The 23,940-nt window shown below is 32.1% G+C and overlaps 1 protein-coding gene across 4 annotated transcripts in view; it reads right to left on the bottom strand.

Annotated features, from left to right (window-relative positions):
- LOC148274064 (oxysterol-binding protein-related protein 9) overlaps window positions 1-23,940 on the bottom strand; it is a 94,028-nt gene that overhangs the window by 16,097 nt on the left and 53,991 nt on the right. For 2 of the 4 annotated variants that reach the window (XM_088237686.1, XM_088237685.1), the window contains exons 2-3: window positions 4,533-4,643; window positions 1,427-1,566 (exon numbers count right to left, since the gene is read on the bottom strand). In XM_088237686.1, the coding sequence (XP_088093812.1) occupies window positions 1,427-1,566; window positions 4,533-4,582 (190 nt within the window). In that variant the 5' untranslated portion in view covers window positions 4,583-4,643. The remainder of the gene's footprint in view (window positions 1-1,426; window positions 1,567-4,532; window positions 4,644-23,940) is intronic. The other 2 variants (XM_088237683.1, XM_088237684.1) reach the window with 1 other exon arrangement.

Here is a 23,940-nt window from a genome sequence, read left to right as displayed (position 1 = left end):
AATTACATAAGAAACGAAAGAGACTGCCAACTTTGTAGAACGTTGCCTCCGTCTCACCAGTTGATTTAAGACGCCCATGTATTCCTAAAGTTTCGGATCACTTCAATGACGCATGTGTATTCCTATAGTTTCAGATCACTTCAACCCAAGCTTTAGACGACGAATTTCAATGTACGAAAACGAATCACACTTACTTAGAGAATAGAGCTAAAATTCCTATCCGTTAATTTAGTTGAATGTTCAACATAGCACGGCAGTATTAAATAACATAGGGCGGATTTATCTTTTTTGATAATTTAAATTGTTATTTTATACAAAAATTTCACCCACGAGTAGAAACTAAATAAATAAAACCAAAAAATAAAATAATAAATAAGTATGAATTTTGAAACCGGTCGGTAAAAAAAAAAAAAAAAAATTGTGGTGAAAAACAAAGTTGTTTTATTTATTTTACTATAATAAATAAGTATCCACCCACCCAATTTTATCGGACCGAGTGGATTCCGAGTGGGCCCGTGCATGACAGACACAATCAATAATTTTTAGAATAATAATATACAAAATGATTTTATTGAAAATGAGGTACTTTGACTGACGTCATTAGTTCTTCCGAATCAATCGATGAGAGTGTTGTGATAGATTTCCGTTTAACAGGAAACCAACTCACCAATCAACAGAACTCACATCACAGGTGGGGTTATTTCAAAATTGAATCGGGTTGTGTTCCCATGGCTAGTGTAGCAGACTTGCGGATCAGAGTACCGAGGTTCGAATCCCACTTTACCCCAATTTAATTACCATTTTGTAAAAGTGAGTTATTTACAACTAGCTGAAAATGGCCCAAAAACTGAAATATTTGGGCAATTCCTGAGAACGCAAGTATGAAAAAAATTAACATAAAACTTTAAAAAATCATAGCGCTGATAATCTATATATATAAAAGGCGATGTTTGTATGTGTGTTCTCGATAGACTGAATAACTACTGGACCGATTTACATGCGGTTTTCAGCAAAATGATGAGCTTTGCCTTCGGAATATTTATGGCTTTTGAAATTAATCGGGTTGTGGTCTCGTGGCTAGTGTTGTGGACTCACGGATCAGAGGTACGAACCCCACTCTACTCCAACTTGATTTCCATTTTTTAATAGTGAGTTATTTAAAACTCGTTGAAAATGGCCACCAAAATTGAAATATTTGGGTAAATTATAAGCAAATATTTATTTTTTATTAAAAAAAAATCTTCAATTTATTAAGTAGAAAAAAAGTTAGGAGCGTAAATGATTTATCTCAATTAAACTTCTTCATTAAAATACTTTTAGAGCTTTCAAATAAACGGAGAAAAGTATTAAGGTGTAGGTACTGCTCAGTTCTGCTAAGCAAATTTTTTTGTTATTCCGCGAAAGTTAGACAGTTTGAGAGACTGACCGTCATAGTCGATGGTGCCATCCTTGTTCCTGGGGAGGGTGGTGAGGGGCGAGCTTGGGGCGGCGGTGGGGGGCTCCCCGGGAGTGGGGGCAACTTGCTCCTCCCTCCCCACCACGGTGGCCGAGTTCTGGCGACTGCCACTATAAACAAACAAACATTGCAATCATTACTATTTGAATTAGACATTGCATGGAAAAATATTTATTTTTTGCGTGCGATTATTGCTTCATATATGGCCACACTGATGATTAACATCAAATACGAACATTTGAAAAAAACATGACGATTTTCATTCAGAACATTATTGCGACCTTAATCATTACCCAAAACACTGAATTAGGTTGAATTGACCAAACCGTATTTGTTTTTTTTAACAGTATTATAATGTCAAAGAATGAAATGTCAATTTTTTTTTAAATTTTTTTATTTCACATCAAACATAAATTTTTTATTTTGTTTTATGTGAATACCTCAATGGGTACAACCCATGTCGAGGCATTCATTTACATGATTTAAAATATACTTATGGAGTCTAAAAAATATCCATAAAATGATACATATTCATACTTATATCCACACAGATATATATATATATATATATATATATATATAAATAATAGTGAGGAAAAAAAAAAGTAGAAAAAAAAACAAAATAATATTATTAGAACAGCTCACACATTTTACTACCAATAAAACTGTTTATTTGACGTAATCAGTGTGGTCATTTATGAAGCAAAGTATAGTCGCACGCAAAAAAAAATCTCCACGTTATATACAGTAGAAATCTTCTTAACCCCCGCGAGAAGATTTAGAATAGCCCCCCCCCCCCCCAGGGGTGGTATTCTAAACGCCCTCGCGGCCGTATTATCTCGCGTATTTACAAACAAAATTCACCGGAAAAACTGTTTTCTCGTGCCGCGAGAGCGGTTTAAAATAGCACCCCAGGTAATGAATATTTCTTTCACAAATAAAGTTTCACACCAAAGCAAATCGTAGGTACGTATGGATATAGTTACGTTTGGGAAACAAGGTTCTACGTAGATTCATAATTTTTTTGAGACATGAAAGTTTGAAATGAAGACATTATTTTATCTAATAATCTTTTATTAAGATTGTTTTAATAAACTTAATAATAATTAAGGATTGATTTAGTTTTTCTTTAAAATTTTGATGCAGATATAACTGTTTAGTAAATAACAGCATTTATCGATACTCTTCCTGGCCGATTACCTTTCGTTCCTATCCTTCCTTTGACCCATCCTTATGGTACCTACCTAACATCAAGATAAAAGATATTCAAAATTAGAAGATTCGGATTTAGAACAAAAACCAAACAACATTTTTGACTTGACATAAAATCAGATAAAAAGTGGTTGGAATCGTCGCGCGTCGTGGAAAACATTGTCTCATTTTATAGTTCATTTTGTGATCCAGTGCTAGAAATTGAAGAACATTCAGATTATATTAAAGGTAGGTATTCATTCCATATTCCTATCGTTTCTCAAATATTTCCCAATCCACAAAACTGAATGAAATTCGATTTTCATTTACAGTCCGCCTTTTCGTTAACAATAACCAATATTTAAATATAGATATAATAAAAGTTCAATGTAAAAAACATATTTTGTCAGATCGAACTTTGTTTCCCAAACGCAACGATATGTATTTTTATTTTTGTCTAGAAATTCACGAAGTAACACGGAAACTTTAGTTAAGCAGTTTTTTTGTTTAATCGACACATTTTGTGAGAGCTTAAGAAATGAAGAATGATGAGTCGAGATCCGGTAAAACACAAATTCTGCACAAATACTCGTACCGGTACAAGGCTTTTGGACGAATTAAACTGTCTGTAACTGTCGCGGAAATTAAAGATTATATTTTATTGCTCTGCCTACATTTGAAATATGGTACACTTTTATAAATAGGAATCAATTATTCACCGACTTTTTCGCAATAACTATGTCCTGTTTTACGCCTTATAATCTCCCGGAGTGTATTGTCTTATAGGTACAGTGGGAGGTAATAAATTAATGATTCAGGTCACCGCCCGTCTACATTTACTTCTAAAATACCGCGTATATTACGAACTGTTATATTCTTACGTTAGTGCTACTAATATATAGTATATACTATTAGGGATGATTATAATAAAGAATAATATAAAATTAATGGCAAATTCTAAGAAAAATATGTTTTAACGAAACATTATAAAAATCTTATCTGTGAAGTAATAAACACGACGTCTACATAAAATATGCCGTTGCATAGAGTATTATACGTACATTGTATGGCAGAAGGATAAAATGATTAATTTTAGAAAAGGGTAGGTAATCTCCCCCTTATTAACTCTTGTGTGGCTGTGATGTCACACTAGTCGACATAGGACACAAGACTTAATATATCTCTCTTATTTTTTTAAATGATGAACTAGTATTTTTTTAATCTCCAAATAGACATGTTCACACCGGATTTAGAAAGTAAAATTTGTACAACTATGCTGGATGTTAATACAAAAAATATTTATCCTTGCCATGCGAAGAATGAGTGTCCGCTAATTCAGCAACGCATCTGTATAAGAGAGAGCACGAGGAGAGAACTCATAACAAGAAAGACAGAGACGCCGTTCTGTGGCGGGTGTTGTGTAAAACAAATTCAGTCTTCAGTCGGTTGATGATAGTGATGGGGGACGCACGCGCGTAATATGAGCGGCGAATTTATGATTTTTAATTAATTTTGCCATAATGGGACTAAATTATATGTTTATTTGCTTAAATTATGGAAGAAGAATGATTAAACAGAATGTTCCCTTTTTTTTTTTCAAATGTCTGAACTTTAGAATATTCCGTCTTTTACTAGTGGTAACACAATGTTACATCACCGCGCGCAAAGGGATTATTTACCACAGTCTTTTAAGAGTTAAGAACAGTAAACCTATTTATTTTTTTGTACTAAGTAGTTGTATATCAGAAACATAATAATCATGCTATTTATAAGACATGTAAATGGAATGTATTAAATAAGACAAAAGCAGTGGAATTTTAAATAAAAGGCACACTGACTATAAATAGATATATACTAGACAAAATATAATATGGTGAATTCTTACCCTGTACTGTCTCTCCTCCGAGACCATCGCGCTGATAAGAGTCTGATCATTATAGTCTTTCTTTTACAACACTTTTATTAAATAATAAATTGTCTTTTGGATGCATTTTCACTTAAAAAATAAAAGTAACTTATATACTACAAGCATTTATATACTAAAACTTGCGTAAAAATATATGAAAATATATTTTTTTTTTTATCTCGTGTTTGAAATTATATTACCAATAAAAATAATACAGATAGTAACAAGTAAGTAAGATAGTAATATTTTTTAGATTGTACCAAGAATATGAGTAATAACACGTCACTGTCTAATAGTGTCGCCCATATAGACAAAAAAACTTTATGTAATTATCAACCATCAAGTTAGCTACAGTTTACAGCAAAACAACGGCCCGTAGGTACTCCGTTTGATAGTTGCAAGCGCAAACCGAAACCGCCCGTTACACATTTGTTGTTAAACTAAAAACCAAATAAAAAGTTAGGAACGCTTTTGTTCTATGCAAATAGAGTTAAACGGCTTCTCTATTAAATTTTTACTATAAAGTACCAAGCGATTCCTCACGACATTACGCAATGAGGAAGTTCAGTGTCTTTTTTATCTTTTTTTATTGGTTAATAGAATATTAAACTAAGCAAAATTTCATTTGTTTATTTTCATATATCGTATTATAAGCGCTATGATTTTTTTGAAGTTTTGTATTTCTGAAATAACTCCGCGCGTGACGTCAGAGGTTGATCTCTGACAGTTCTTCTGATTGGTTCGTTTACGGTGACCAAACCGGATATCCTTCGAAGCTCTCATATCATTGGATGGTTCGTATAAACCAGTGACGTCATTCAAAGTAGTGCGTTTTTATTAAAATATTTTTTTTTTTTTTTTTTTCGTACATTTTCAAGATATTTTGAGGTACAATTTAATGCTCTAATTTTTATCGCGCACCAGAAAACATTTTTTGTATCCAATTTCCCGTAGGGCTGAAGTTCCTCATTAGCAATGTTACCAACCCTAAATAGCGAAGGATATAGTATTATGTATACGCATTGTAAGAATCAATTAAATTTAAAATACTCACGAGTTCGAACGACAATAATAATACTAGATTTTTTATTTTTAAATTCCTTTCGTTAGTCATCGATAATATCATTAAAGTAGCTTGGTTTAAGAATGTTTTGGCAAGAAGTCAAAAAAACTTGATAAATTACAATGAAAAGTATGGAAATTAAACGCACGAGTTAGTTTCCTTATTTGTTTGACGGTAATATTAAGTTTGGTTTAAATTTGAGTGATCAGAGAAATTTTCAACATGAAAAATGGTACATTAAACATTTTTCAAAAATTCAAACCTTTCACTAATATTTGGCAAACTCCCGATATAATAAAATACTGGCGACACTCCAATCGACAGTAAAACCATTTACGATTGCCGATGAAAAATTCGACTTTCTTAAAAAATATAATAACAATTTTCACGCTCAAATATGCACATCCCTGTATTCATCATGATAAAATCGGGTTGTGGTTCCGTGGCCAGGGTCGCGAACTCACGGATCAGAGGTCCGAAGTTCGAACGCCAGTGATTTGTAAAAAAAAATCCAGTTTGTGAGAATCAGCAAAACTCACCGAAGAGAACTTGTGATGTCACCACACGCGGAGTATTTTAAAATTTTTCTTTCACCCGTCTGTACGATCGAATGACAAACTCGATGGCTCGCAGATTTGTACAAATATGAGGATAACGAAAATATTCATTCACACATGCTTAAGGCCCGAAAAAGCTTCGGCATCTTGGTACAGAATGACCGCAAAATATTGATAACATTTATTGTTACTCGTATAGTAAGATTTATGAAGCTATTGGTCCGATTTACGAGCTGTGACGCGGATCGTAATAAATTTAATATTAATCGTACGTTATCAGAACATTATTATAGTCAGGATTGACGTTTGATGACGTGTGATTACATTGCGAAATTATGATGTCCATAATGATATGTATTACATATATAAAATAATAAAGAATGATATAATCATGGTTAAGTACAGCGAAATACGTAAATATGTAGGGTAAAGTAGACAATGATTGCCCACCCAATAGTGATTGCCCGCTATCACTTTGATCGCTCTTTTTTTAAAAACGCATTTAAAAAGTTGACCAAAATATTGAAAAATGACTATTGTTTCAAAACAAACACAAAATCTACTTTACCGACAGAAAGCGTGACGTTTCTGAGACGTAAAATTTTTTTTGTGAAGCTTGCCGACCTTTTTTCAATTCATCAAGTATTTCTTACGGAATTTGTTAACGTTTTACTTTTGTAAATATGTTTTATGTTTCTAAATTATGTTTTTTTAATAATTGATTCATGATTTTACTGTTAGATAAATAGTACCAGGGGGTAGTCAGTTAATTTCTAACCTATGTACCTATCTTATTTTAGATTTAACTGGGTGGGCAACCACTGTCACATACAATTTTTCAGATTTAAATGATTGCCCAGCCGGACAATCATTGAAATTTGTGATGGGCAATTATTACATATCAATTTTTGTTTCTTTTCAAGAAGGAGATTCAGAGTCTGTTGAAGAAATGTATCAAAATTATATAAATTACCTTTTATTAAAATTTTTAATGTTAACATATATTAACATATTACAACAGAGATGAAGAACATTTAAGAGAAGGTAATATAGAAGTCTAGGCATCTACAGGGCTTATGACTTGTCAATGGCTGGTTTAAGTGACCACTTTACACACTGTGTAACATTCACCATTCTGCCCATATTGGAACATCTATATTCCTTCAATTCTTTCATCTGTTGATGTTTGTGAAGTATAGAACTTAAATGTTCTTCATCTCTGTTGTAGTATGTTAATATAAACAGCTCCCCAGGGAGTTGAATCCAGTCCTTGTCTATAAAAATTTGGACAAACTTAAAATTTTGTTGGTTAACATATATTTAAAAAAATATTTTTAGCTAAAAAAAAGTTATTGTAAATCTTATTTATGTTTATGTATGTTTTTTTTTTCATTTTTAGCTTGACGTAAAAATTTTGTATTTAAAAGTTGTTTAATTCATAGTTTTTTAACGATAATACTAAAATGGGTAATCACTATCTTTAGTTGTAGCAATCACTATAAAAAAGTGGGCAATCACTGTGATTTTATGAGATTTTTTTTAATGTTAAAAAAAAATCACTAATACAGTGAAGCGATTAAATGTAAAGGTATAATAGATAAATATATGAAGATTTGATGCTTAACTCTTTTGTTGTTATTGGATGAGTACGGTCAAACCTACAATCATTTAAAGTCAAAATTTCCTTAAGCGGGCAATCATTACCTAATTTACGTTACACGAAAATATATAATTTTAAAAATCATCTATAGAACAACGGTCAAACGTTTTTTTTTTTACATTGAAAACACAGTAGGGTTTAAAATAAGCAAATGAATGCTCGTTAGAACGAAAAGTTTCAAATGAATCATTTCTTTTTTCTAATTCATCATTCCTTCACGATAAACTATATTAAAGGCAGTGAAAAATAATTTTAATACTATAAATAAATATATTGTCTAATCTATCAGGTGTCATGCAAAATTAAATATTGAAGTAAAAGCGCCGTTGAAATGCCAATCACGAGTGGTAGGCAAACACCCTGACTTGGTTATTTATTAAGCCCTTAAATAAAAATATTCTAAATCAAAATATTTTCATAAATTTAAACGATAAGAATCCTACGTGAAGCCGGCGTATATTTGCAATATCCACCAATTGAAATCTTAATGTATATAATTCTTCTATACGTGTGATGTCACTGAACTCCCCCTAAACGGCTTAACCGATTTACGCGCGGTTTTCAGAGAAATGTAGGTCTTTTCGCTGCGCGCGTTCGTAGATATTAAAATCTTCAATTTAATATTAAAAAAATAATAAGTTAGGAGCATAAACGTTTTATTTATCAATCGACCGTGTTGCTTTCGAGGAGAATGCACGTATAAAAAAAAGTAAGGATGTTGTTTTTTTCTGTACAAAAAAAGTTTGTTTTTTAATGTTTACAAACACCATTTGTTTTTTGTAGATCTCGAATCAGATTCTATCCTTAAACTCCTAATAATTTCTATCCATTTATTTCTTTTTACTGGATTTTTTATAATACCAAAATAATATTAACTGACATTCAATACATTAAAAATAAATCGTATTCCTACATAAGTTAACCCCTGTTAGTGAGAAGAGCGTTGTTTGACATTTGCAAAAAGAGTTCCACATTTAAAAATGATTTATTTTATGTTTTAGAATTCAACCATAAACAAGTAACTTAGATACCTACTTAAACTCAATATTTGAATATTCATATTTTTTTATTTTGGAATTCAATCATAAACAAGCACCTAGTACCTAGGTACCTACTTATCAGTGAAAAGTCTTTTTTCAAGCTAATTGCAGGGAAAGCAAAAGAAAGTCGGGTTCGCTAGTAATAATATACATGTATATATATTTTTTTATTTGAGAAAAAAACAACAGTTTTTACATACTTTGTATAGAGAAAATAAGAATATGTATAAACGAAAATTGTGAAAACAGTCAATATGAATTTTCCACAGTGGTGTAAGCTATTGATTAAGTACACTATCGGTATAAAAAAAGCAATTTAACAATTAAGAAATGTTAGGCACTTAGAAGTTGCAAATAAAATAAAAATACATTTATTTATATACAGTAATAAAAATAAAGTAAATAGAAACCAGATAAATTTAAATTTAAAGAATAAGAAAAGAAAAAGTTATGTAAAAATAATGTAAGAGGTACAAAATATAATAAAAAACATGCGAGTACATACATAATTACTAACATCGTTTAACTAAACGGGTGTATTGTCTATTATAAACGTAATTATTTCAAATGTAAATTTAATAAGTATCCAGGAATAACCCAGTTATCCTGTCAGTAACGGTTTTGTTTGAAATTGCGAAATTGCAATTTTGATTGCCATAAGATCAATCAAATAAAGTTTATTGACAAAGCAGTCAAGGCATGTGTGTTCGTGCGTTGTTATACCTATACGACATAACTATTGGAAATGTTTTTAACCGCCCATAAAGCAGAGACGCCTATTTCCTGCAAATTGTATCGCTGTTCTATTAGTATCGTGAAAAGAACCTTTATTCGCGTTCCGAGAAGCAGAGCTTTTTGAAGCCTGAATAAACGTTTTTATTCAGTTTTTCAACCATCCGAATTTAACTACATGTTACATTACGTTACATTACATATCATACATTCGGTAAAACAGTCATAACTAAACAAACAAATAAAAAAAAAATAGTTTAAAATCAAAATATTGTAATAAAACCAACTGGTCCAAGATGTTTAAAAAATTGAAAATTGTTTTCAGGCGTCGCGAGTCCGCTTAGTATGTGAAATAATTCGATCAAACGAATCTCTTAACAAAAAAGGTTTCAGCTTTTTAACTTCTATAAAATCAACAGATGGAAGAATTGAAGAAATATGGATGTTCAAACATAGGTAAAATGGTGAATGTTACACAGCGTGTAAAGTGGGCACTTGAACCAGCCAACGACAGGTCATAAGCCCTGTAAATGCCTAGATTTCCATATTCCCTTCTCTAAAATGTTCTCCATCTCTGTTGCAATTGGATAATATTAATCCCTTGTTACGCGGGCGGTGTAGCGCCCCTCGCCGCTGGCAAATGTGCAAATGTTGGCTGATGTATTCAATAATTATATCTCAGAATATAACAAAACAGGCCAATTTTGACCAAAAACTGATTTGCAACCCTTTTAACACTAATTCTGGAGAAGTTGCAAAAAAAATCCAAGAGCTCATTGAATTCCAAAATGATAGGAACTGTGAGGATGTATGGTATATAATATAAACATACGTAATAATAATTCTAAATGGTTATTTTTTGTGGTTCTGTGAAAATCAACTGAAAAAATAATTATTAAAAACTTCGCGATATACGTAACTCTATTAGCAGTATTTTTATACAACACTTGTACAAAAGTTTATTGAAAAATACCACAGTGACATTCAGCACATATTTGAATTATGATTGAAATGCCAACACCCAGTACTGGCCGATTCCTTTTTTTGTTTTTTTGTTTTGTTTTGCACCACAACAGGCCAAGAGGCCCAATTACAGAGGTGAATTACATCACAGAACACCCAGGCTTGAGAAAAATCACATTTTAATTTTTGTATGTGTGTTTTAAAATGCATAATGCCAAAAACGGCCACTTCGAACGCCACATATCCTATGTGATACATAATATGTCAACGGTATCATATCAATGAAAAATAGTCCTTTGGAAATGATGTTCGAAATACTAATTACCAAATAGAGAATCTTCAAATAATATTTGTAATCTGCAAGCTTGTTTTAGTACTAAAAAAATACGACTGGGTTAAAGACGTAAAATATAGTGTACTTTTTTGTATGGAGAATAAGCTGAGGTAATCGGGTAGTTTCATCGTTCACTGAGAACGGGCTGGGCGCTGGACGCACTTCATAGATATTTTTTTGTAGGAAGATATAAACGGTAGTGGTGATTTATAATCAATAATTTATTTTTTTTATTTTCCCATAAACATGGTTACTATAAAACTGACATTTCTTGGTTAAACGATATTAAACGAACAGGTCACACACGTTCATTCCCCATTATTGTATCCATTAAAATATAAACAATAAAACTACTCGTAAGAATTAACTGCCGGGAAGTTTTGCTTTCAGAGAATCACTTAATTGCCCCGGGCCAGGGGACATAGCTGTCGATGGAACTACCAACCAGCGGATCGTGTTATATTTTTAATAAAATTTGAATACATGTAATTCAAATACATTTTCATTATAAAACTTCATAAAAACATATTATTTTAACCGGTTTTTATTATATGCATTCAAACAAAACTTAAATTCATACAATTGTTATTACTTAATACTTAAATTATTTTAAGTTAAACTCTTTTATTTCCATAATAGGGTATTTTCACGTTTTTTTTTTATTTTGCTAAAAAATTTAAAAAAAAATTACGATGGTAACTGTACAGTTTTTATTTTTTTATGTCCACGCGTTAATTTTTCATAGCGGTTTAAAAACGTATACTTTGAATTGGCGCCAAAACGAACATTCGGATGCCGTATGGGCTTGTGACGTCACGCGTTACGAATTTGACTGACCGTTCAAACAAATTCATACGAATTTGTATAGCCTACGTGTTGTTTTTGTTGTAATTGGTTGTTTTAACTAGTTAACGCGCATAAAATGTCTTTAGTTATAAGATACAAGTACTGTTTAATTCCGATGTGCACAAACACTACGGTGAAGACGCAAAATAAAGCTTTTTTCGCCATTCCTAGTACCTAATGAAAAAATGCAGAAAAAATGGTTTAACGCATTTGAACGTTATGAAACGAGATGTTAAAAAAAACAAACCACTTTTCTTTTTTCCGTAGGTCTTGTTCAGTACGAAATACTATATATTTATGGTGTAGACTGTAGACTATAAACATTTACTAACAGTAGGTACTGAAATTAACACTTATAAAGCTTGACAGGTACTACAATACTAAAATAGTTTATTCTTTGAACGTTATTGTTTATATTTGTATTATATTTCTGTACTTATGTTACTTAGTTTAATTTGTGAAACTGTTGGTTTTCTATATGAATAAAAAATAAAATTACAAAAAAATTGCTGTATGAAAACCTACCTTATTTATTTGTGAAATTTATTGCATTTACAAAATGGCAACTGACCTTGAGATGCTGGACAGTCTTCACACTTGCAGAAATCTATTATTTCCTAGACTTCATCGCAAATCAACGTCACCGAGTACAATTTGGTTCTAACTTTAAGTTCTGCTGGGGTGACTCGACCTTTTACCATTCAAATATCACCCGTCCGTTTTACTTGAATGTAATCTATGGCACTGTCTCCGTAATTTACCCTAGCTGATATATTAAGTAAATCACATTTAATAAAAAAAGGCATTAACACACACTCGAGCAACATAGATGTTTACAAGTAATGGTATTATATGGATTATGTTGTGTCAAAGTCACGTTACTTCCCTTTTGCATTAAATGTACGCTAAACAATATATTTATGGTACATGCAAATAATACAACTATTTGAATGAATACATTCTGGAAGCAAACATTATATATTTGCTTACCTTACGGCCTTTACATTTCTATACTCGAACATAAAAAGTTTGTATTGGATGAGAAAAAAATACCCATCATGATTATATCTATTTTGGGCAAGTTATTGGACTTCCCTTGTAAAAAACCAATTTTAGTCATAATGCTATGGATGTTTATAAATGAAAACAAAAAAAAACAAAGGAAAAGACGAAATTTAACTAGAAAAAACAAATAAAAAGCCACAAGCCGCCCGCGTCGGAGTATCTCAGTATAGGATTTGAGTGAACGTAGGATATATAAGTCACGCGTGACGTCATCAACCCTTTTGGCCAGTTACGGGCCGTTTTATTTCTATCAAACTTTAAATAGGAAATTATAAATGAAAACATTCGTTTCAGATTTTGATAGTTATATGGTTCGAATCGTAAAAATATTCTTTAAATACTGAATACATTAAAAATCATATCCCCAGTTTATGAAAATACCCTATTACGAGTTTATAAAATTATGATTTTATATAATAACCCCTGCTTGCACTTATAACATACAACATAGAAATTGGTTAAGTCTCCCACCAGTCTGAGGATGTCGGTCACGACGAAACCCGGTCAATGCTTTTTTTATAAATAAAAGTGGAATAAATCTATATACGTATTTTTATTATTATAATTAGAATCTAAAGTCAAATATAATGGTAAGCTGCGCATAATCGCTTATTTGGACTATTCGCCCCTGGTATACAACCTCCCTCTACCCTGTCCACGTGCATGTTTCTATTTCCCCCCCGCCTTTCCCCCTCGGCGAACTTCAGACTTCTTCCCGTGGATCGATGCTACGCCGTGCATTTGCTGACCCGAAATATATTATTTCAAATAACTTACTTCTACCTGCATCAAATATAGAATGCTCGCGAACATGATTAATTATTTAATGATAATATATTTTTTTAATCAAGTATTTTTATACAACAATACGGGTTTTATTATGATGGGGATTTTAGTTATTTTTGTAAAAACTTAAAACCCTCACTTTCATTAATTTAAAACTGGCTGAAAAATCTGAAAAGACGAACAAACATGGCTTAATTATCCCTGAAGGAATAAAGAACTATTTTATTGGAATACAAATGTAACGATTAGAAGCAAGAATATATTTTCAAAGAGGTTAAAAAAAACTCTTTAATTGGCACAAACACAATTTCATCATAATCATTCCCCTTCCGCACCTAATGGTGCATAGGGCACTGCATTGTATTTTATTGAAATAAACGACAATTAGTGCCTTTTACGTATTAGTTACAAATAAAATAAAATATACATACACGTAAGAATAATTATAAGCAATAGAGAGCATTTAAAACAAAATTATTAATTTACAAATTAAGAAAGTCTAAAAAGATAAATAATATAAGAAATTACCAGTTTACAAATTATTGATCAAAAATAATAATTTGGTATTAGAAATATTGGTACAATAATCGCAGCGTCTCTTGACCATTTTTATTACATGAAGGTAAGATGATTCGTCTTACGCTTCAAGTACCAGTTGTTGTTATTATTATTATGGATAACTTATATAGCGCCATTTTCGTAATAAAATACATCAAGGGCGCTTTACATAGTGATTCTATTGTTAAATTAATATAATTGAAGCTTTTAAATTTGTAATTTAATTAAAATAATTTATTTTGTTGTCACATGCTACGGATTTATTCAAATGATTCAGAGAACAAGTGGGTTTTAAGTTTTTTCCGAAACATCACTTCACCTTCACAGCCTCGCATCTCTGAGAGGAGAGCATTCCATGCCATAGGGCCTGCGACCGCAAATGCGCGTTCACTAAATTTAGTGCGCTGTTTGCGTAGAGGTATAATAATAACTTTCAGGTTCAACAAGTTCAGGTGCTATTAAATATTCTAATGTGAAAACACCCTTTTGAATGAATATTTCATACAAAATTTAAACAAGGAATAATTTGTTGAAGACAAAATATCAAAGATCAAAGATATGTTTTAGTTAACATTTTATAACACAGGCGGAGAACATTGTGGGTAAGCGAATTAGGAAGCCTAGGCGTTTACAGAGCTTATGACTTGTCATTGTCTAGACCCTGTATAATCCCTTCTTAACTCCCCAGGGGGTTAAATCCAGTACTTGTTTTTTTAAAAAATGGAGAAACTGAAAATACTGTTGATTAAACTAACTGATCCAAGAAGAAATATAAAAATGAAAAATATTTTAAGTCTGCTCAGTCAGACGATGAATCTCACCTGCATTAATAAAGTTTTAAAATTTACTTTACAAAAATCAACAGTTGGAAGAATTGAAGAATTGATTTGAGAAAGTTGACAGCTTTAAATACTTAGGAGTACACATAACTGAGGATGGAAGCATGCATAAAGAGCTCGCAACCCGCCTAGGAACTGCTGGAGCAACTTTTAACATGATGTGTTACCGGTGTGGATATTCGCTAATAAGCGGAATGGGGAATGTTGTAGTACTTAAAAGTGGCCACTTAACCCAGCCAATGACAGGTCATAAGCCCTGTAAACACTCGAATATCCATAATCCTGAATTTGAAAAAATTCTACCTCATCTCTGTAGGGATATAAATAAAAATATGATGTGTGTTGTCTGGAACTCTAGTCTATACTCGGTCAAAACGAAATGCCGATTATTTAACTCTTGTATAATGCCAGTTCTCCTATATAGGTGCGACTCTTGGCACCTTACCAAAGCTCAAAACACCAAACTTCTGAGTTTTGAGAGTATGTGCTTGAGAAGAATATTAGGTATAAGGTGGTTCGATTTTAGTCCGAGAAAACCCAAGTTGCCTCTTCTTTAAACCTGCGGTATCACGCCGTCCTGGAAGGCCGTCAATGACGATCTTTAGACTTTATTCGGCGGAATTAAGGGGCGCTGGATTGACATGGGAAGAAGCGAGAGTGCTGGCTGGCGATAGGGTCTCCTGGAGGCAACTGGCGATGTCCACATGCTTCACTTAGGAGCGGATGTGGAAAATAAGAAGAAGATATGTTCAAAAATATACAAAAAATTAAATGTTTCACAAGGTGTAAACGGCCACTTAAACCATCCAATGACAGGTCAAAGGCCTGGTAAGTGCTCGTACTTCAATATCCCCTTCTCTAAAATGTTCTCCATCTCTGTTGTAATGCGAAAGTTAATCTTAATAACTTCCTAGGGAATTTACTCCAGTCCTCGTCTATAAAAATTAGCACAAACTCAGAATATTGTTGAGTATGTCGATTTTGTTGATGTTTCCCGATTCCAGCGTAATTCGTACTGTAGTTCCCAGAGGGGTGAAATATAAATAGGCACACCCTGTCCTACAGAGGGAGAATCGAGTTTATGAATATGTTCACTATACTACCAATGGTAACCTTGGCAGGGTAGCACGCAGTGGCGAATGGTGAGTTTATTTACAGGTAAGCTATAAAAAAATATCATATATTTGTACGTACATAGAATGTACATAATATACTATAAATTGATATTTTTCTGTGGTTTTGTGTAATACAACAACACTTATCCATGAAATAAACTCAAACGCCGTAACTTCGTGATATATTATGTTATCCATAACATAACTCATTTTTAAAAAAAATAAAAAATAGCACTATGAATTCAGTCGATATTAGGTATTCAATTGAAATGTCAACTGGCCGAATTGTTCTAGAAATTAAAAGTGCTAAAAACGGCCGCGTCAAGCGCCAAATGTCCTGCAATATGGCGCATTAAAGTAATTATGGTCTTATGTCAAAAGTACCATCTCAAACAAAAATAGCCGTTAAGAAAAAATGTTTGTAATACTGATTTCCAAATCAAGAATCTTCAAATAATTTGTGTAATCTGCTCGTTTGATCTAGGAGAAAAAACCCGCACTGGGATTAAGACATTCAATATACTATAGTAGACTTATTTGCATGAAAAAATAAGCTGGAATAATCGGTTAGTTTCTTGGCTCACCGCAGGCGCTGGGCGCGCTTTATTAATATTAATGTTTATATTAGGATAAAAATACAAACGGTGGAAATGATTTAAAATAAATGGTAATTATTAATTTGTTTTTCTGTAAATAAAGTTACAGTAAAACATTATTATGGTTAGTCAAATATAATGGTAAGCTGCGCATAATCGCTTCTATACACGGTTCGCCCCTGGTAGCCCGAAACACTTGTAGAAAATTAAAAGCACTAAATATCAAGGATTCGCGTGTGCTAATGTTAAAGTAAGGACAAAACTTACTCAAAGATTTTGTTAAGGAATTTCTCCGGCGAATACTTTAATTACTTTGTACCACGAGTCTATTTAAAAAATAAAATACACAGTTTCGACTTTAAATTCAATATTTTTATATTTATAGTAAAAATAGAACCGGGTTGTGGTCCCGTGGCTAGTGTCGCGCACTCACGAATCAGAGGTCCGAGGTTCGCACCCCGCTCTACTACAACTCAAATTGAAATATTTGGGTAAATCACAAAAACCCAAATATTTTATTTTTATGAAGAGATATATATATATAAGACTTCGTTTAAAATAAGAAAAAAAACCAATATTTTCATATGAATGAAATAAAAAAGAACAAGGTTCGTTTTCAATAGGTAATTTGATCAATTCCTGTTTGCTTTTCAGTCTGTTGATTCGGCAAATACTTAAAAATGGAGAAAATAATGTATCCAGTAGGCATTATTAAATTTATAATATTTACGAAAGCAAGCTGGTCAGTAAAATGCTCGTACCAGATTTTCCTGTAGATTAAATTATTTAATGCCAAAAACACGCACGACTTTTGCTCAGAGGAATTTCTCTTTTGTGTCCCCGAGAGTGTTGAATGTCCTGGATGACCATTTTTAGTTCTCCAAAACGAAAGCCATTTTCAGAAACAGTGTACAGTTTGGATTTTGTCTAAGGGAAGAGACCATTGCAGGAGACTGCTGCAAGATATTGCATAGATTTATATACTATTAAGCGTGTTGTCCAAATGTTTACTGAAATAGATGTTTATGTAATAATTTTAAAATGCTATATTTGCTATTATTTAATCATGTACACGCTTCCACTTTCCATTATGTTGTATCCCAACTTAAAACAGGGCTCTTGGCCTCATAGAGTTTGAAGTTGAGTTTTATATAACTGTATTTATCATCCGCCAGGACAAACTCTATACTTATTACTGTTTGTTTATTTATCACAAGGGAAAACTAAAATTGAATTTAGTTATAGCAGCCAGCCATAGAAAAATGAAACTGAGATAATACCACTTTTGTGAAAAGACTGAATTATCAAATCTACACAACACTTGGAATGTTTCTGACTTAAACAAATAATAAACAATTAAAAAAAATTCTAAGACAAACAAGAATCTAATTACGTATTTGACTAGTTTTCATGATTTTTAAAAAACCGTGTTTTTGATTTTAACAAAACGATAAACAATGAATAAATAAGTTTTTTTTACATATTACAAACAAGAATCTTATTGTGTATTCGACCAGATTAAAAGATTTTAAAAGTACCTTAAGATTTTTCTAGTGCTGTGGGTGTTTTCTGCGAATTGAAAAATGTCATTTTTGTAATCCACACTGTTTTCAGAAGGTGATTATTACAGTTTTTTGTATGGAAGCGGCCTGGCTGTTTTTGCAGTACATAGAATTGACCTTACTGCGCCCGATAACGTCAATATCGTATTATACTACTCTGAATAGAATAACGGTTTTGTATTTAAAGCAAGCAGGAGAAATTGTGTAAAATGAACTACGTAATTGAAATGCAGACCCACCTACGTGTCTTCAATTTAAAAAAGTCGTGTCTTGGAATTAGTGTTTGATGAAAGATATCATATTGGAAAATTTATTTTAGAATTTGAATTGAAAAGTGCACGATTCTAATATTGTATCCACATTTAGGGGACCACAAAAGTACTTCCATACTTGGACTTTTTCGTTATATTATTACATATCATAATTTGTCAAACGGGAAAAAACAAACATTGAGTAGAATCGCCCTTTTTTAAATGACCTATTTTAATGTTGCGGCGAGGAGCGATTTGTTAAATATTATGGTATTTAAATATATGTTTTTTTCAACAATATTTTGAGTTTGTCCAAATTTTTGTAGACAAGGTCTGGATTCAACTACCCGGGGAGCTGTCAATATTAACATATTACAACAAAGATGAAGAATATTTTAGAGAAGATCCCATATTTGAGCATCTATATTCCTTCAATTCAAGGCAGAATGGTGAATGTTACACAGTGTGCAAAGTGGCCGCTGAAACCAGCCAATAACAGGTCACAAGCCCTGTAGATGCTTAGACTTCTATATTCCCTTCTCTAAAATGTTCTTCATCTGTATTGAAAGATATTAATATATTTTTGTCACTCTCTCGCAGACGCCTCTCCGAATACTATACGAAAAAGACAATTGCACGTCGGACTGATTATGCTTAGCCACAATCGACAAAATCGAGGTCTCGTATTCCCGTTTTCCACACCCCGAAACTGAACCGATTTTGTTGTTTTTGTATGTGTGAAGAAATAAATTTTCTTTGTCGGCGCGTTTTCCTTTTTTCAAAAATAGTCGGCATATTTGTATATCGTACGTCCGAATATGGCAGACGCGCTTTTAAGGGTTATTGAATGGTTCTAGCAACTATAAAAGACAAATTTTAAAAAAGATAGGGCTACGCGAATATCTATAGGGTGTAAAAAAAATCATCGCTCTGGTGCCATAATCCAGGGAAAAATACGGGAGCACTTAGTATGAAGAAAAGTCAGACCGCGTAGCCTTTTAAGGGTCATGCATAAATGAAAAAAAAAACACTTTTACATACCTTTTTATACGTTTGTTTGTTTTGTTTGTTATTTTGTGTAATTAACCCCTTTGCAGCGTAGTCCTCAATTGGAATTTCTTGGCGTTTTAAGATTTCGCCAATTGGTCAAGACAGCCATTCGAAATGGATTAATGTCTTAACCAATCTATTATATTGATCTGATTTAATGATTTATTTACCAAATTTTATCGCCTTATATTAGTGGGGCGAGCAGTCAGCCAAAGAAAATAGTTCGCGTATAAATAAGGCCTTTTATTACATATGAAGACCTTTACATATGCCCGAAATAAGAAAATTTCTTACATGCTGCCAAAAGTAATTGAATCGTCTGCAATTAATGGAGGTAAGAAAGGTTTATGCGCCCAACGTTTCATTAAACACTTATTATTTGGCCCACCTTAACGCCATTTTTGATAAGCCATTGCTGGTAAATTTAAAGTTACCCGAGAGTTTTGAAGCACGAACAAATATATTTTCAGTTATGCACGATTTCTTGCGTCCTAAATACATTTGAGGACCTTATCCTTATCCTTTTTATATTTGCGTGCGTTGCGTGTAATAATAAGTGTATAAAGAAGCTTTTAGGCGGAATTGGAAAGTTTACCCCGTATAAGTAAGGTTGCTTAATAATGCCTTTTAGAGTGATGAATATGTTAAAAAAAACACGTTTTTTAAACTCGTTTAAAAGGTTATTTTCATGACAATTAAATCGTTAAATGTATACATACATAATATGTGCATTACGTATTGACATCAGAAATATTAATCCAACCACTAATTAAACATTTTTTTTTTTTTTTTAAGAAAAATAAATATTTGCGTTCTTACCCAAATATTTAATTTTGAGGGCCATTTTCAACGATTTGTTATTAAATGGAATCAAGTTGGGGTAGAGTGGGATTCGAACCACAGACCTTTGGTCCGTGAGTCCGAGACACTAGCCACAGGACCACTGATATTTACTTATTTTTTTCAAAATTTCGATTTCCTTCAAAACCTCGTGATATGATTTTTTTTCTGCATAATTTTCAATAATTTTTATTTTTTGCTTATCCACTACAATTACTTATGTATTCCTTAATAAATTAGTTTCTATTTAGGTTTGTATAAGTGTTGTATATATGGGTGTGCTATAATTTCACATTTAAAGGAATGACTCACGCCGCTTAGACGTGGAAGTCTTTGTGGGCATTTTTTTCCAAATCGTACTTCTTGGATGTAATTTGAATCTGTATTTTTTGTAATGTGTATTTTTTTGTTAATGGCATTATTGTGTTTAGCGAAAATTAAAATGTATTGTAGTTTGGAAAAGTAAATAAATTTAAAAAAAAGTTTTTTTTTTAAATTCCTTACCATTTACCGTAAAAAAAAACTTTTGAGGATATATGGCAATAGAAAACTTGAAAAAAATGACAAAAATATAATATTTTTTTGTAACAGTTAATTTAATGCCATAATTTATTCGTCACATTTTATTGTATGTAACAAAAATTGTTAGATTTTATAATATCACACTCAGTGATTACTTCAATATCGGGGACACAACTTTTTCAGTTAAGTAAAAACAGGGATAAATTATTACTTATTTTTAATATAAGTTTACGCATGGGTAAAACAATAATGTGCGGTTATAGCAAGCTCTCACATAGGCGTAAAAATATAAAGCCGTTCTAGGGAGCTTCTTCACACTTTTATAGAACACATGAGGATAACTATTATTATTAAAAAGCAATCAGCTCTCGGCATAAATAGCTGTTTACATCCTCATTCACAGTCTTTAAAATGCTCCGTTTTACCATGTGACCCAACAAATTAGCGAGTTTACCTCAGTTGGGTTAGTTGAGCGGAGAGTCCCCGAGGAGAGAGCCCAGAACAGAGAGCATCTCTAAAGAGAGTGATGTTTGGTTCCACCTCAAGCGGGTAGAAGTTTCAAGTGCGGATTTCCCACAACGACTTGTGGGATTGTATTATGACGAGGGTACTCGACTCAACAGCCGGGGACGAGAATCTGCAAGCCTATTTTTATACGGACCGAACTAGTCGGGTAGAGGTCGAACTTGAAAAACGTCTTAATTATTTTATTTTATTTTGATACCAACACCGTATACAATAAAAGAACGCATACAAAAATAACATCAAATGAGAAGACCAACAGCGGGTTTCATTCAAAAATAATTTGATTTAAAAATGTACAAAGAATCTTTTTTAAAAGGGATACAAGATACAAGAGGAAAATGGGGAAAGACGTGGAGAGAGTGGAAGAATATACCTCAACGAATGATTGTATTTCTGTATTCCGCCATGCAGAGCCTCAACCGCTGCAACATTTTGTCGTTTTTGAGTTATTTATCGATTCGTAATCAGCATTCAACTACCGTATTTTGCGAAAGATAAGACGCATCGGACCATAAGACGCACCCTAATTTTCGGTTGAATTTTCAGAGTAAAAAAGGACCTCTTATGGTCTTATAAACGGTAGCTATTTTATTTATTCCGGATAATTTTGTGTCGGGAATATAATATATACTGCCGAAACAATAAAATTGACATTTTTCATGATACTCTCTCAGCTCAAATCTTATTTAATAAAGTACACACGTACAACTTATTTTTATTGCATTGTATCCTGTAAAAAAATTAAAATATGCGTTATATCTTAATATATAAATCTATTTTGTGTAATTCTATATTTGAAGATATATGAGGGTATTACTTGAAAACCCGGCAAATTTCATCTTTCTTCATTTTGAGCAAATCACAAAAAATTGATACAATACTTTTTATATTTTATTATAATCAGTAAATATTTTATACGTAAGCAGTGGTGACATAAGCATGATTATGTCAAGAAACAGTAGTGAAATAAAATAAAAAAATATATATATTACCAACTTTGCAATACTCAAGTAGAGGTTGCCATGTTTGCAACAATGCCGACAATTTAAAGGTCAAGTCTTACAAATTAAGCCGTATTTTTAACTCACAATGTTAAAATTATTGTAAAAAATTGTATTCTGAATAAGTTTCAATAAAAAAAATCACATTTTTTAAAAATTTTCGGGTTCGCAAGTAGTACCCACATATATGCATGTAAAATTGTATCGACGAATACTTCCAAATTGTATGTTTTCTAGTATGTATCTTTGTTGAATTACCTAATAAATAAAATAAAATAAAATAAAATAAAAAATAAAATAAATATATAAAATAGCGCCATTTTTGTGGACAATCACCTCAAGGGCGCTGTACAATAAACATCCCAACACGTCGAGAATGCTAATATTTCTTAAAAAAACAAGGGCAATAAAATAATAGTATACACTATATTCATAAACATAATCAACATATAAGACTTCGAGCTAACCCGTGCCAATCCATCTTCATCCCAAACCGTGTTGATGGCGATGAGATTACGAAAATCTATTCCAAATAAATTCCAAGTTGTATGACGAATTGACTAAGCTACACATTCTGGACATTGGGGCATTAAAAGATAAGTATAATATAATAAGAATGGAATTTTACCAAGAATTGTCAATAAATAACATAAATCGAATAATATTATAAAGAATAACTAGTTTTACCGATACAAGATGCATAATGCCACTATTAGAAATGAATCGAGGATGTAGTTAGATGTTTTATAATACCCTTAATGTCTAACACAAAAACTAGGAAACAGAGTAAAAATATTGTTAATAATTTTAATTTCATGTTTGCCTTGTTAGGATTGAACCGGGAATCTCAACATGACAGTCGAACGTTCTTAACACTAACCACCACAGTATGGGATTAACTGCAATATCTCATTATCCTTGGACTGACAGCACAACCGCACAACCGATTGCATTCAAGTATAAAAATATTTCCACGTTAAATTGATGTATAACACGGCAATTGTATTATATTGCCATTGGGTGCGGATAAAATAATTATGATTGTTATAGAATTTAAGAAAATGCTAATCATTAAAAAACGTAATTGAGTATTTTCTTAATGTTTAAGGGTAAATTCAGGAGCTAAGGGAATTTTTTGACTGCTTAGCAACAGTCGAGTCTGCCACAATGACCATGAACCATAACGCCTTAAGGATTTTATAGTATTTTAGTCATAATAAACGGGGTAAGTTATAAAAGACGGCCTTCTCACATAACGGTTACTGAGGCTGCTTAGTTAACACTTTCAGAACGGAATTAAAATGGACGAGAAATTGAAAAAATAATAAGTAATAATAAGTGTATAAAGAAGCTTTTAGGCGGAATTGGAAAGTTTACCCCGTATAAGTAAGGTTGCTTAATAATGCCTTTTAGAGTGATGAATATGTTAAAAAAACACGTTTTTTTTAACTCGTTTAAAAGGTTATTTTCATGACAATTAAA

Source organism: Micrasema longulum, unplaced genomic scaffold, assembly GCF_059751315.1.
Source record: "Micrasema longulum isolate JH-2025_06_02 unplaced genomic scaffold, ASM5975131v1 h1tg001765l, whole genome shotgun sequence".
Classification (NCBI taxonomy): Eukaryota; Metazoa; Arthropoda; class Insecta; order Trichoptera; family Brachycentridae; genus Micrasema; species Micrasema longulum.
Note: the sequence above shows the minus strand (reverse complement) of the source record. Positions and strands in the feature narration are given on the sequence as shown.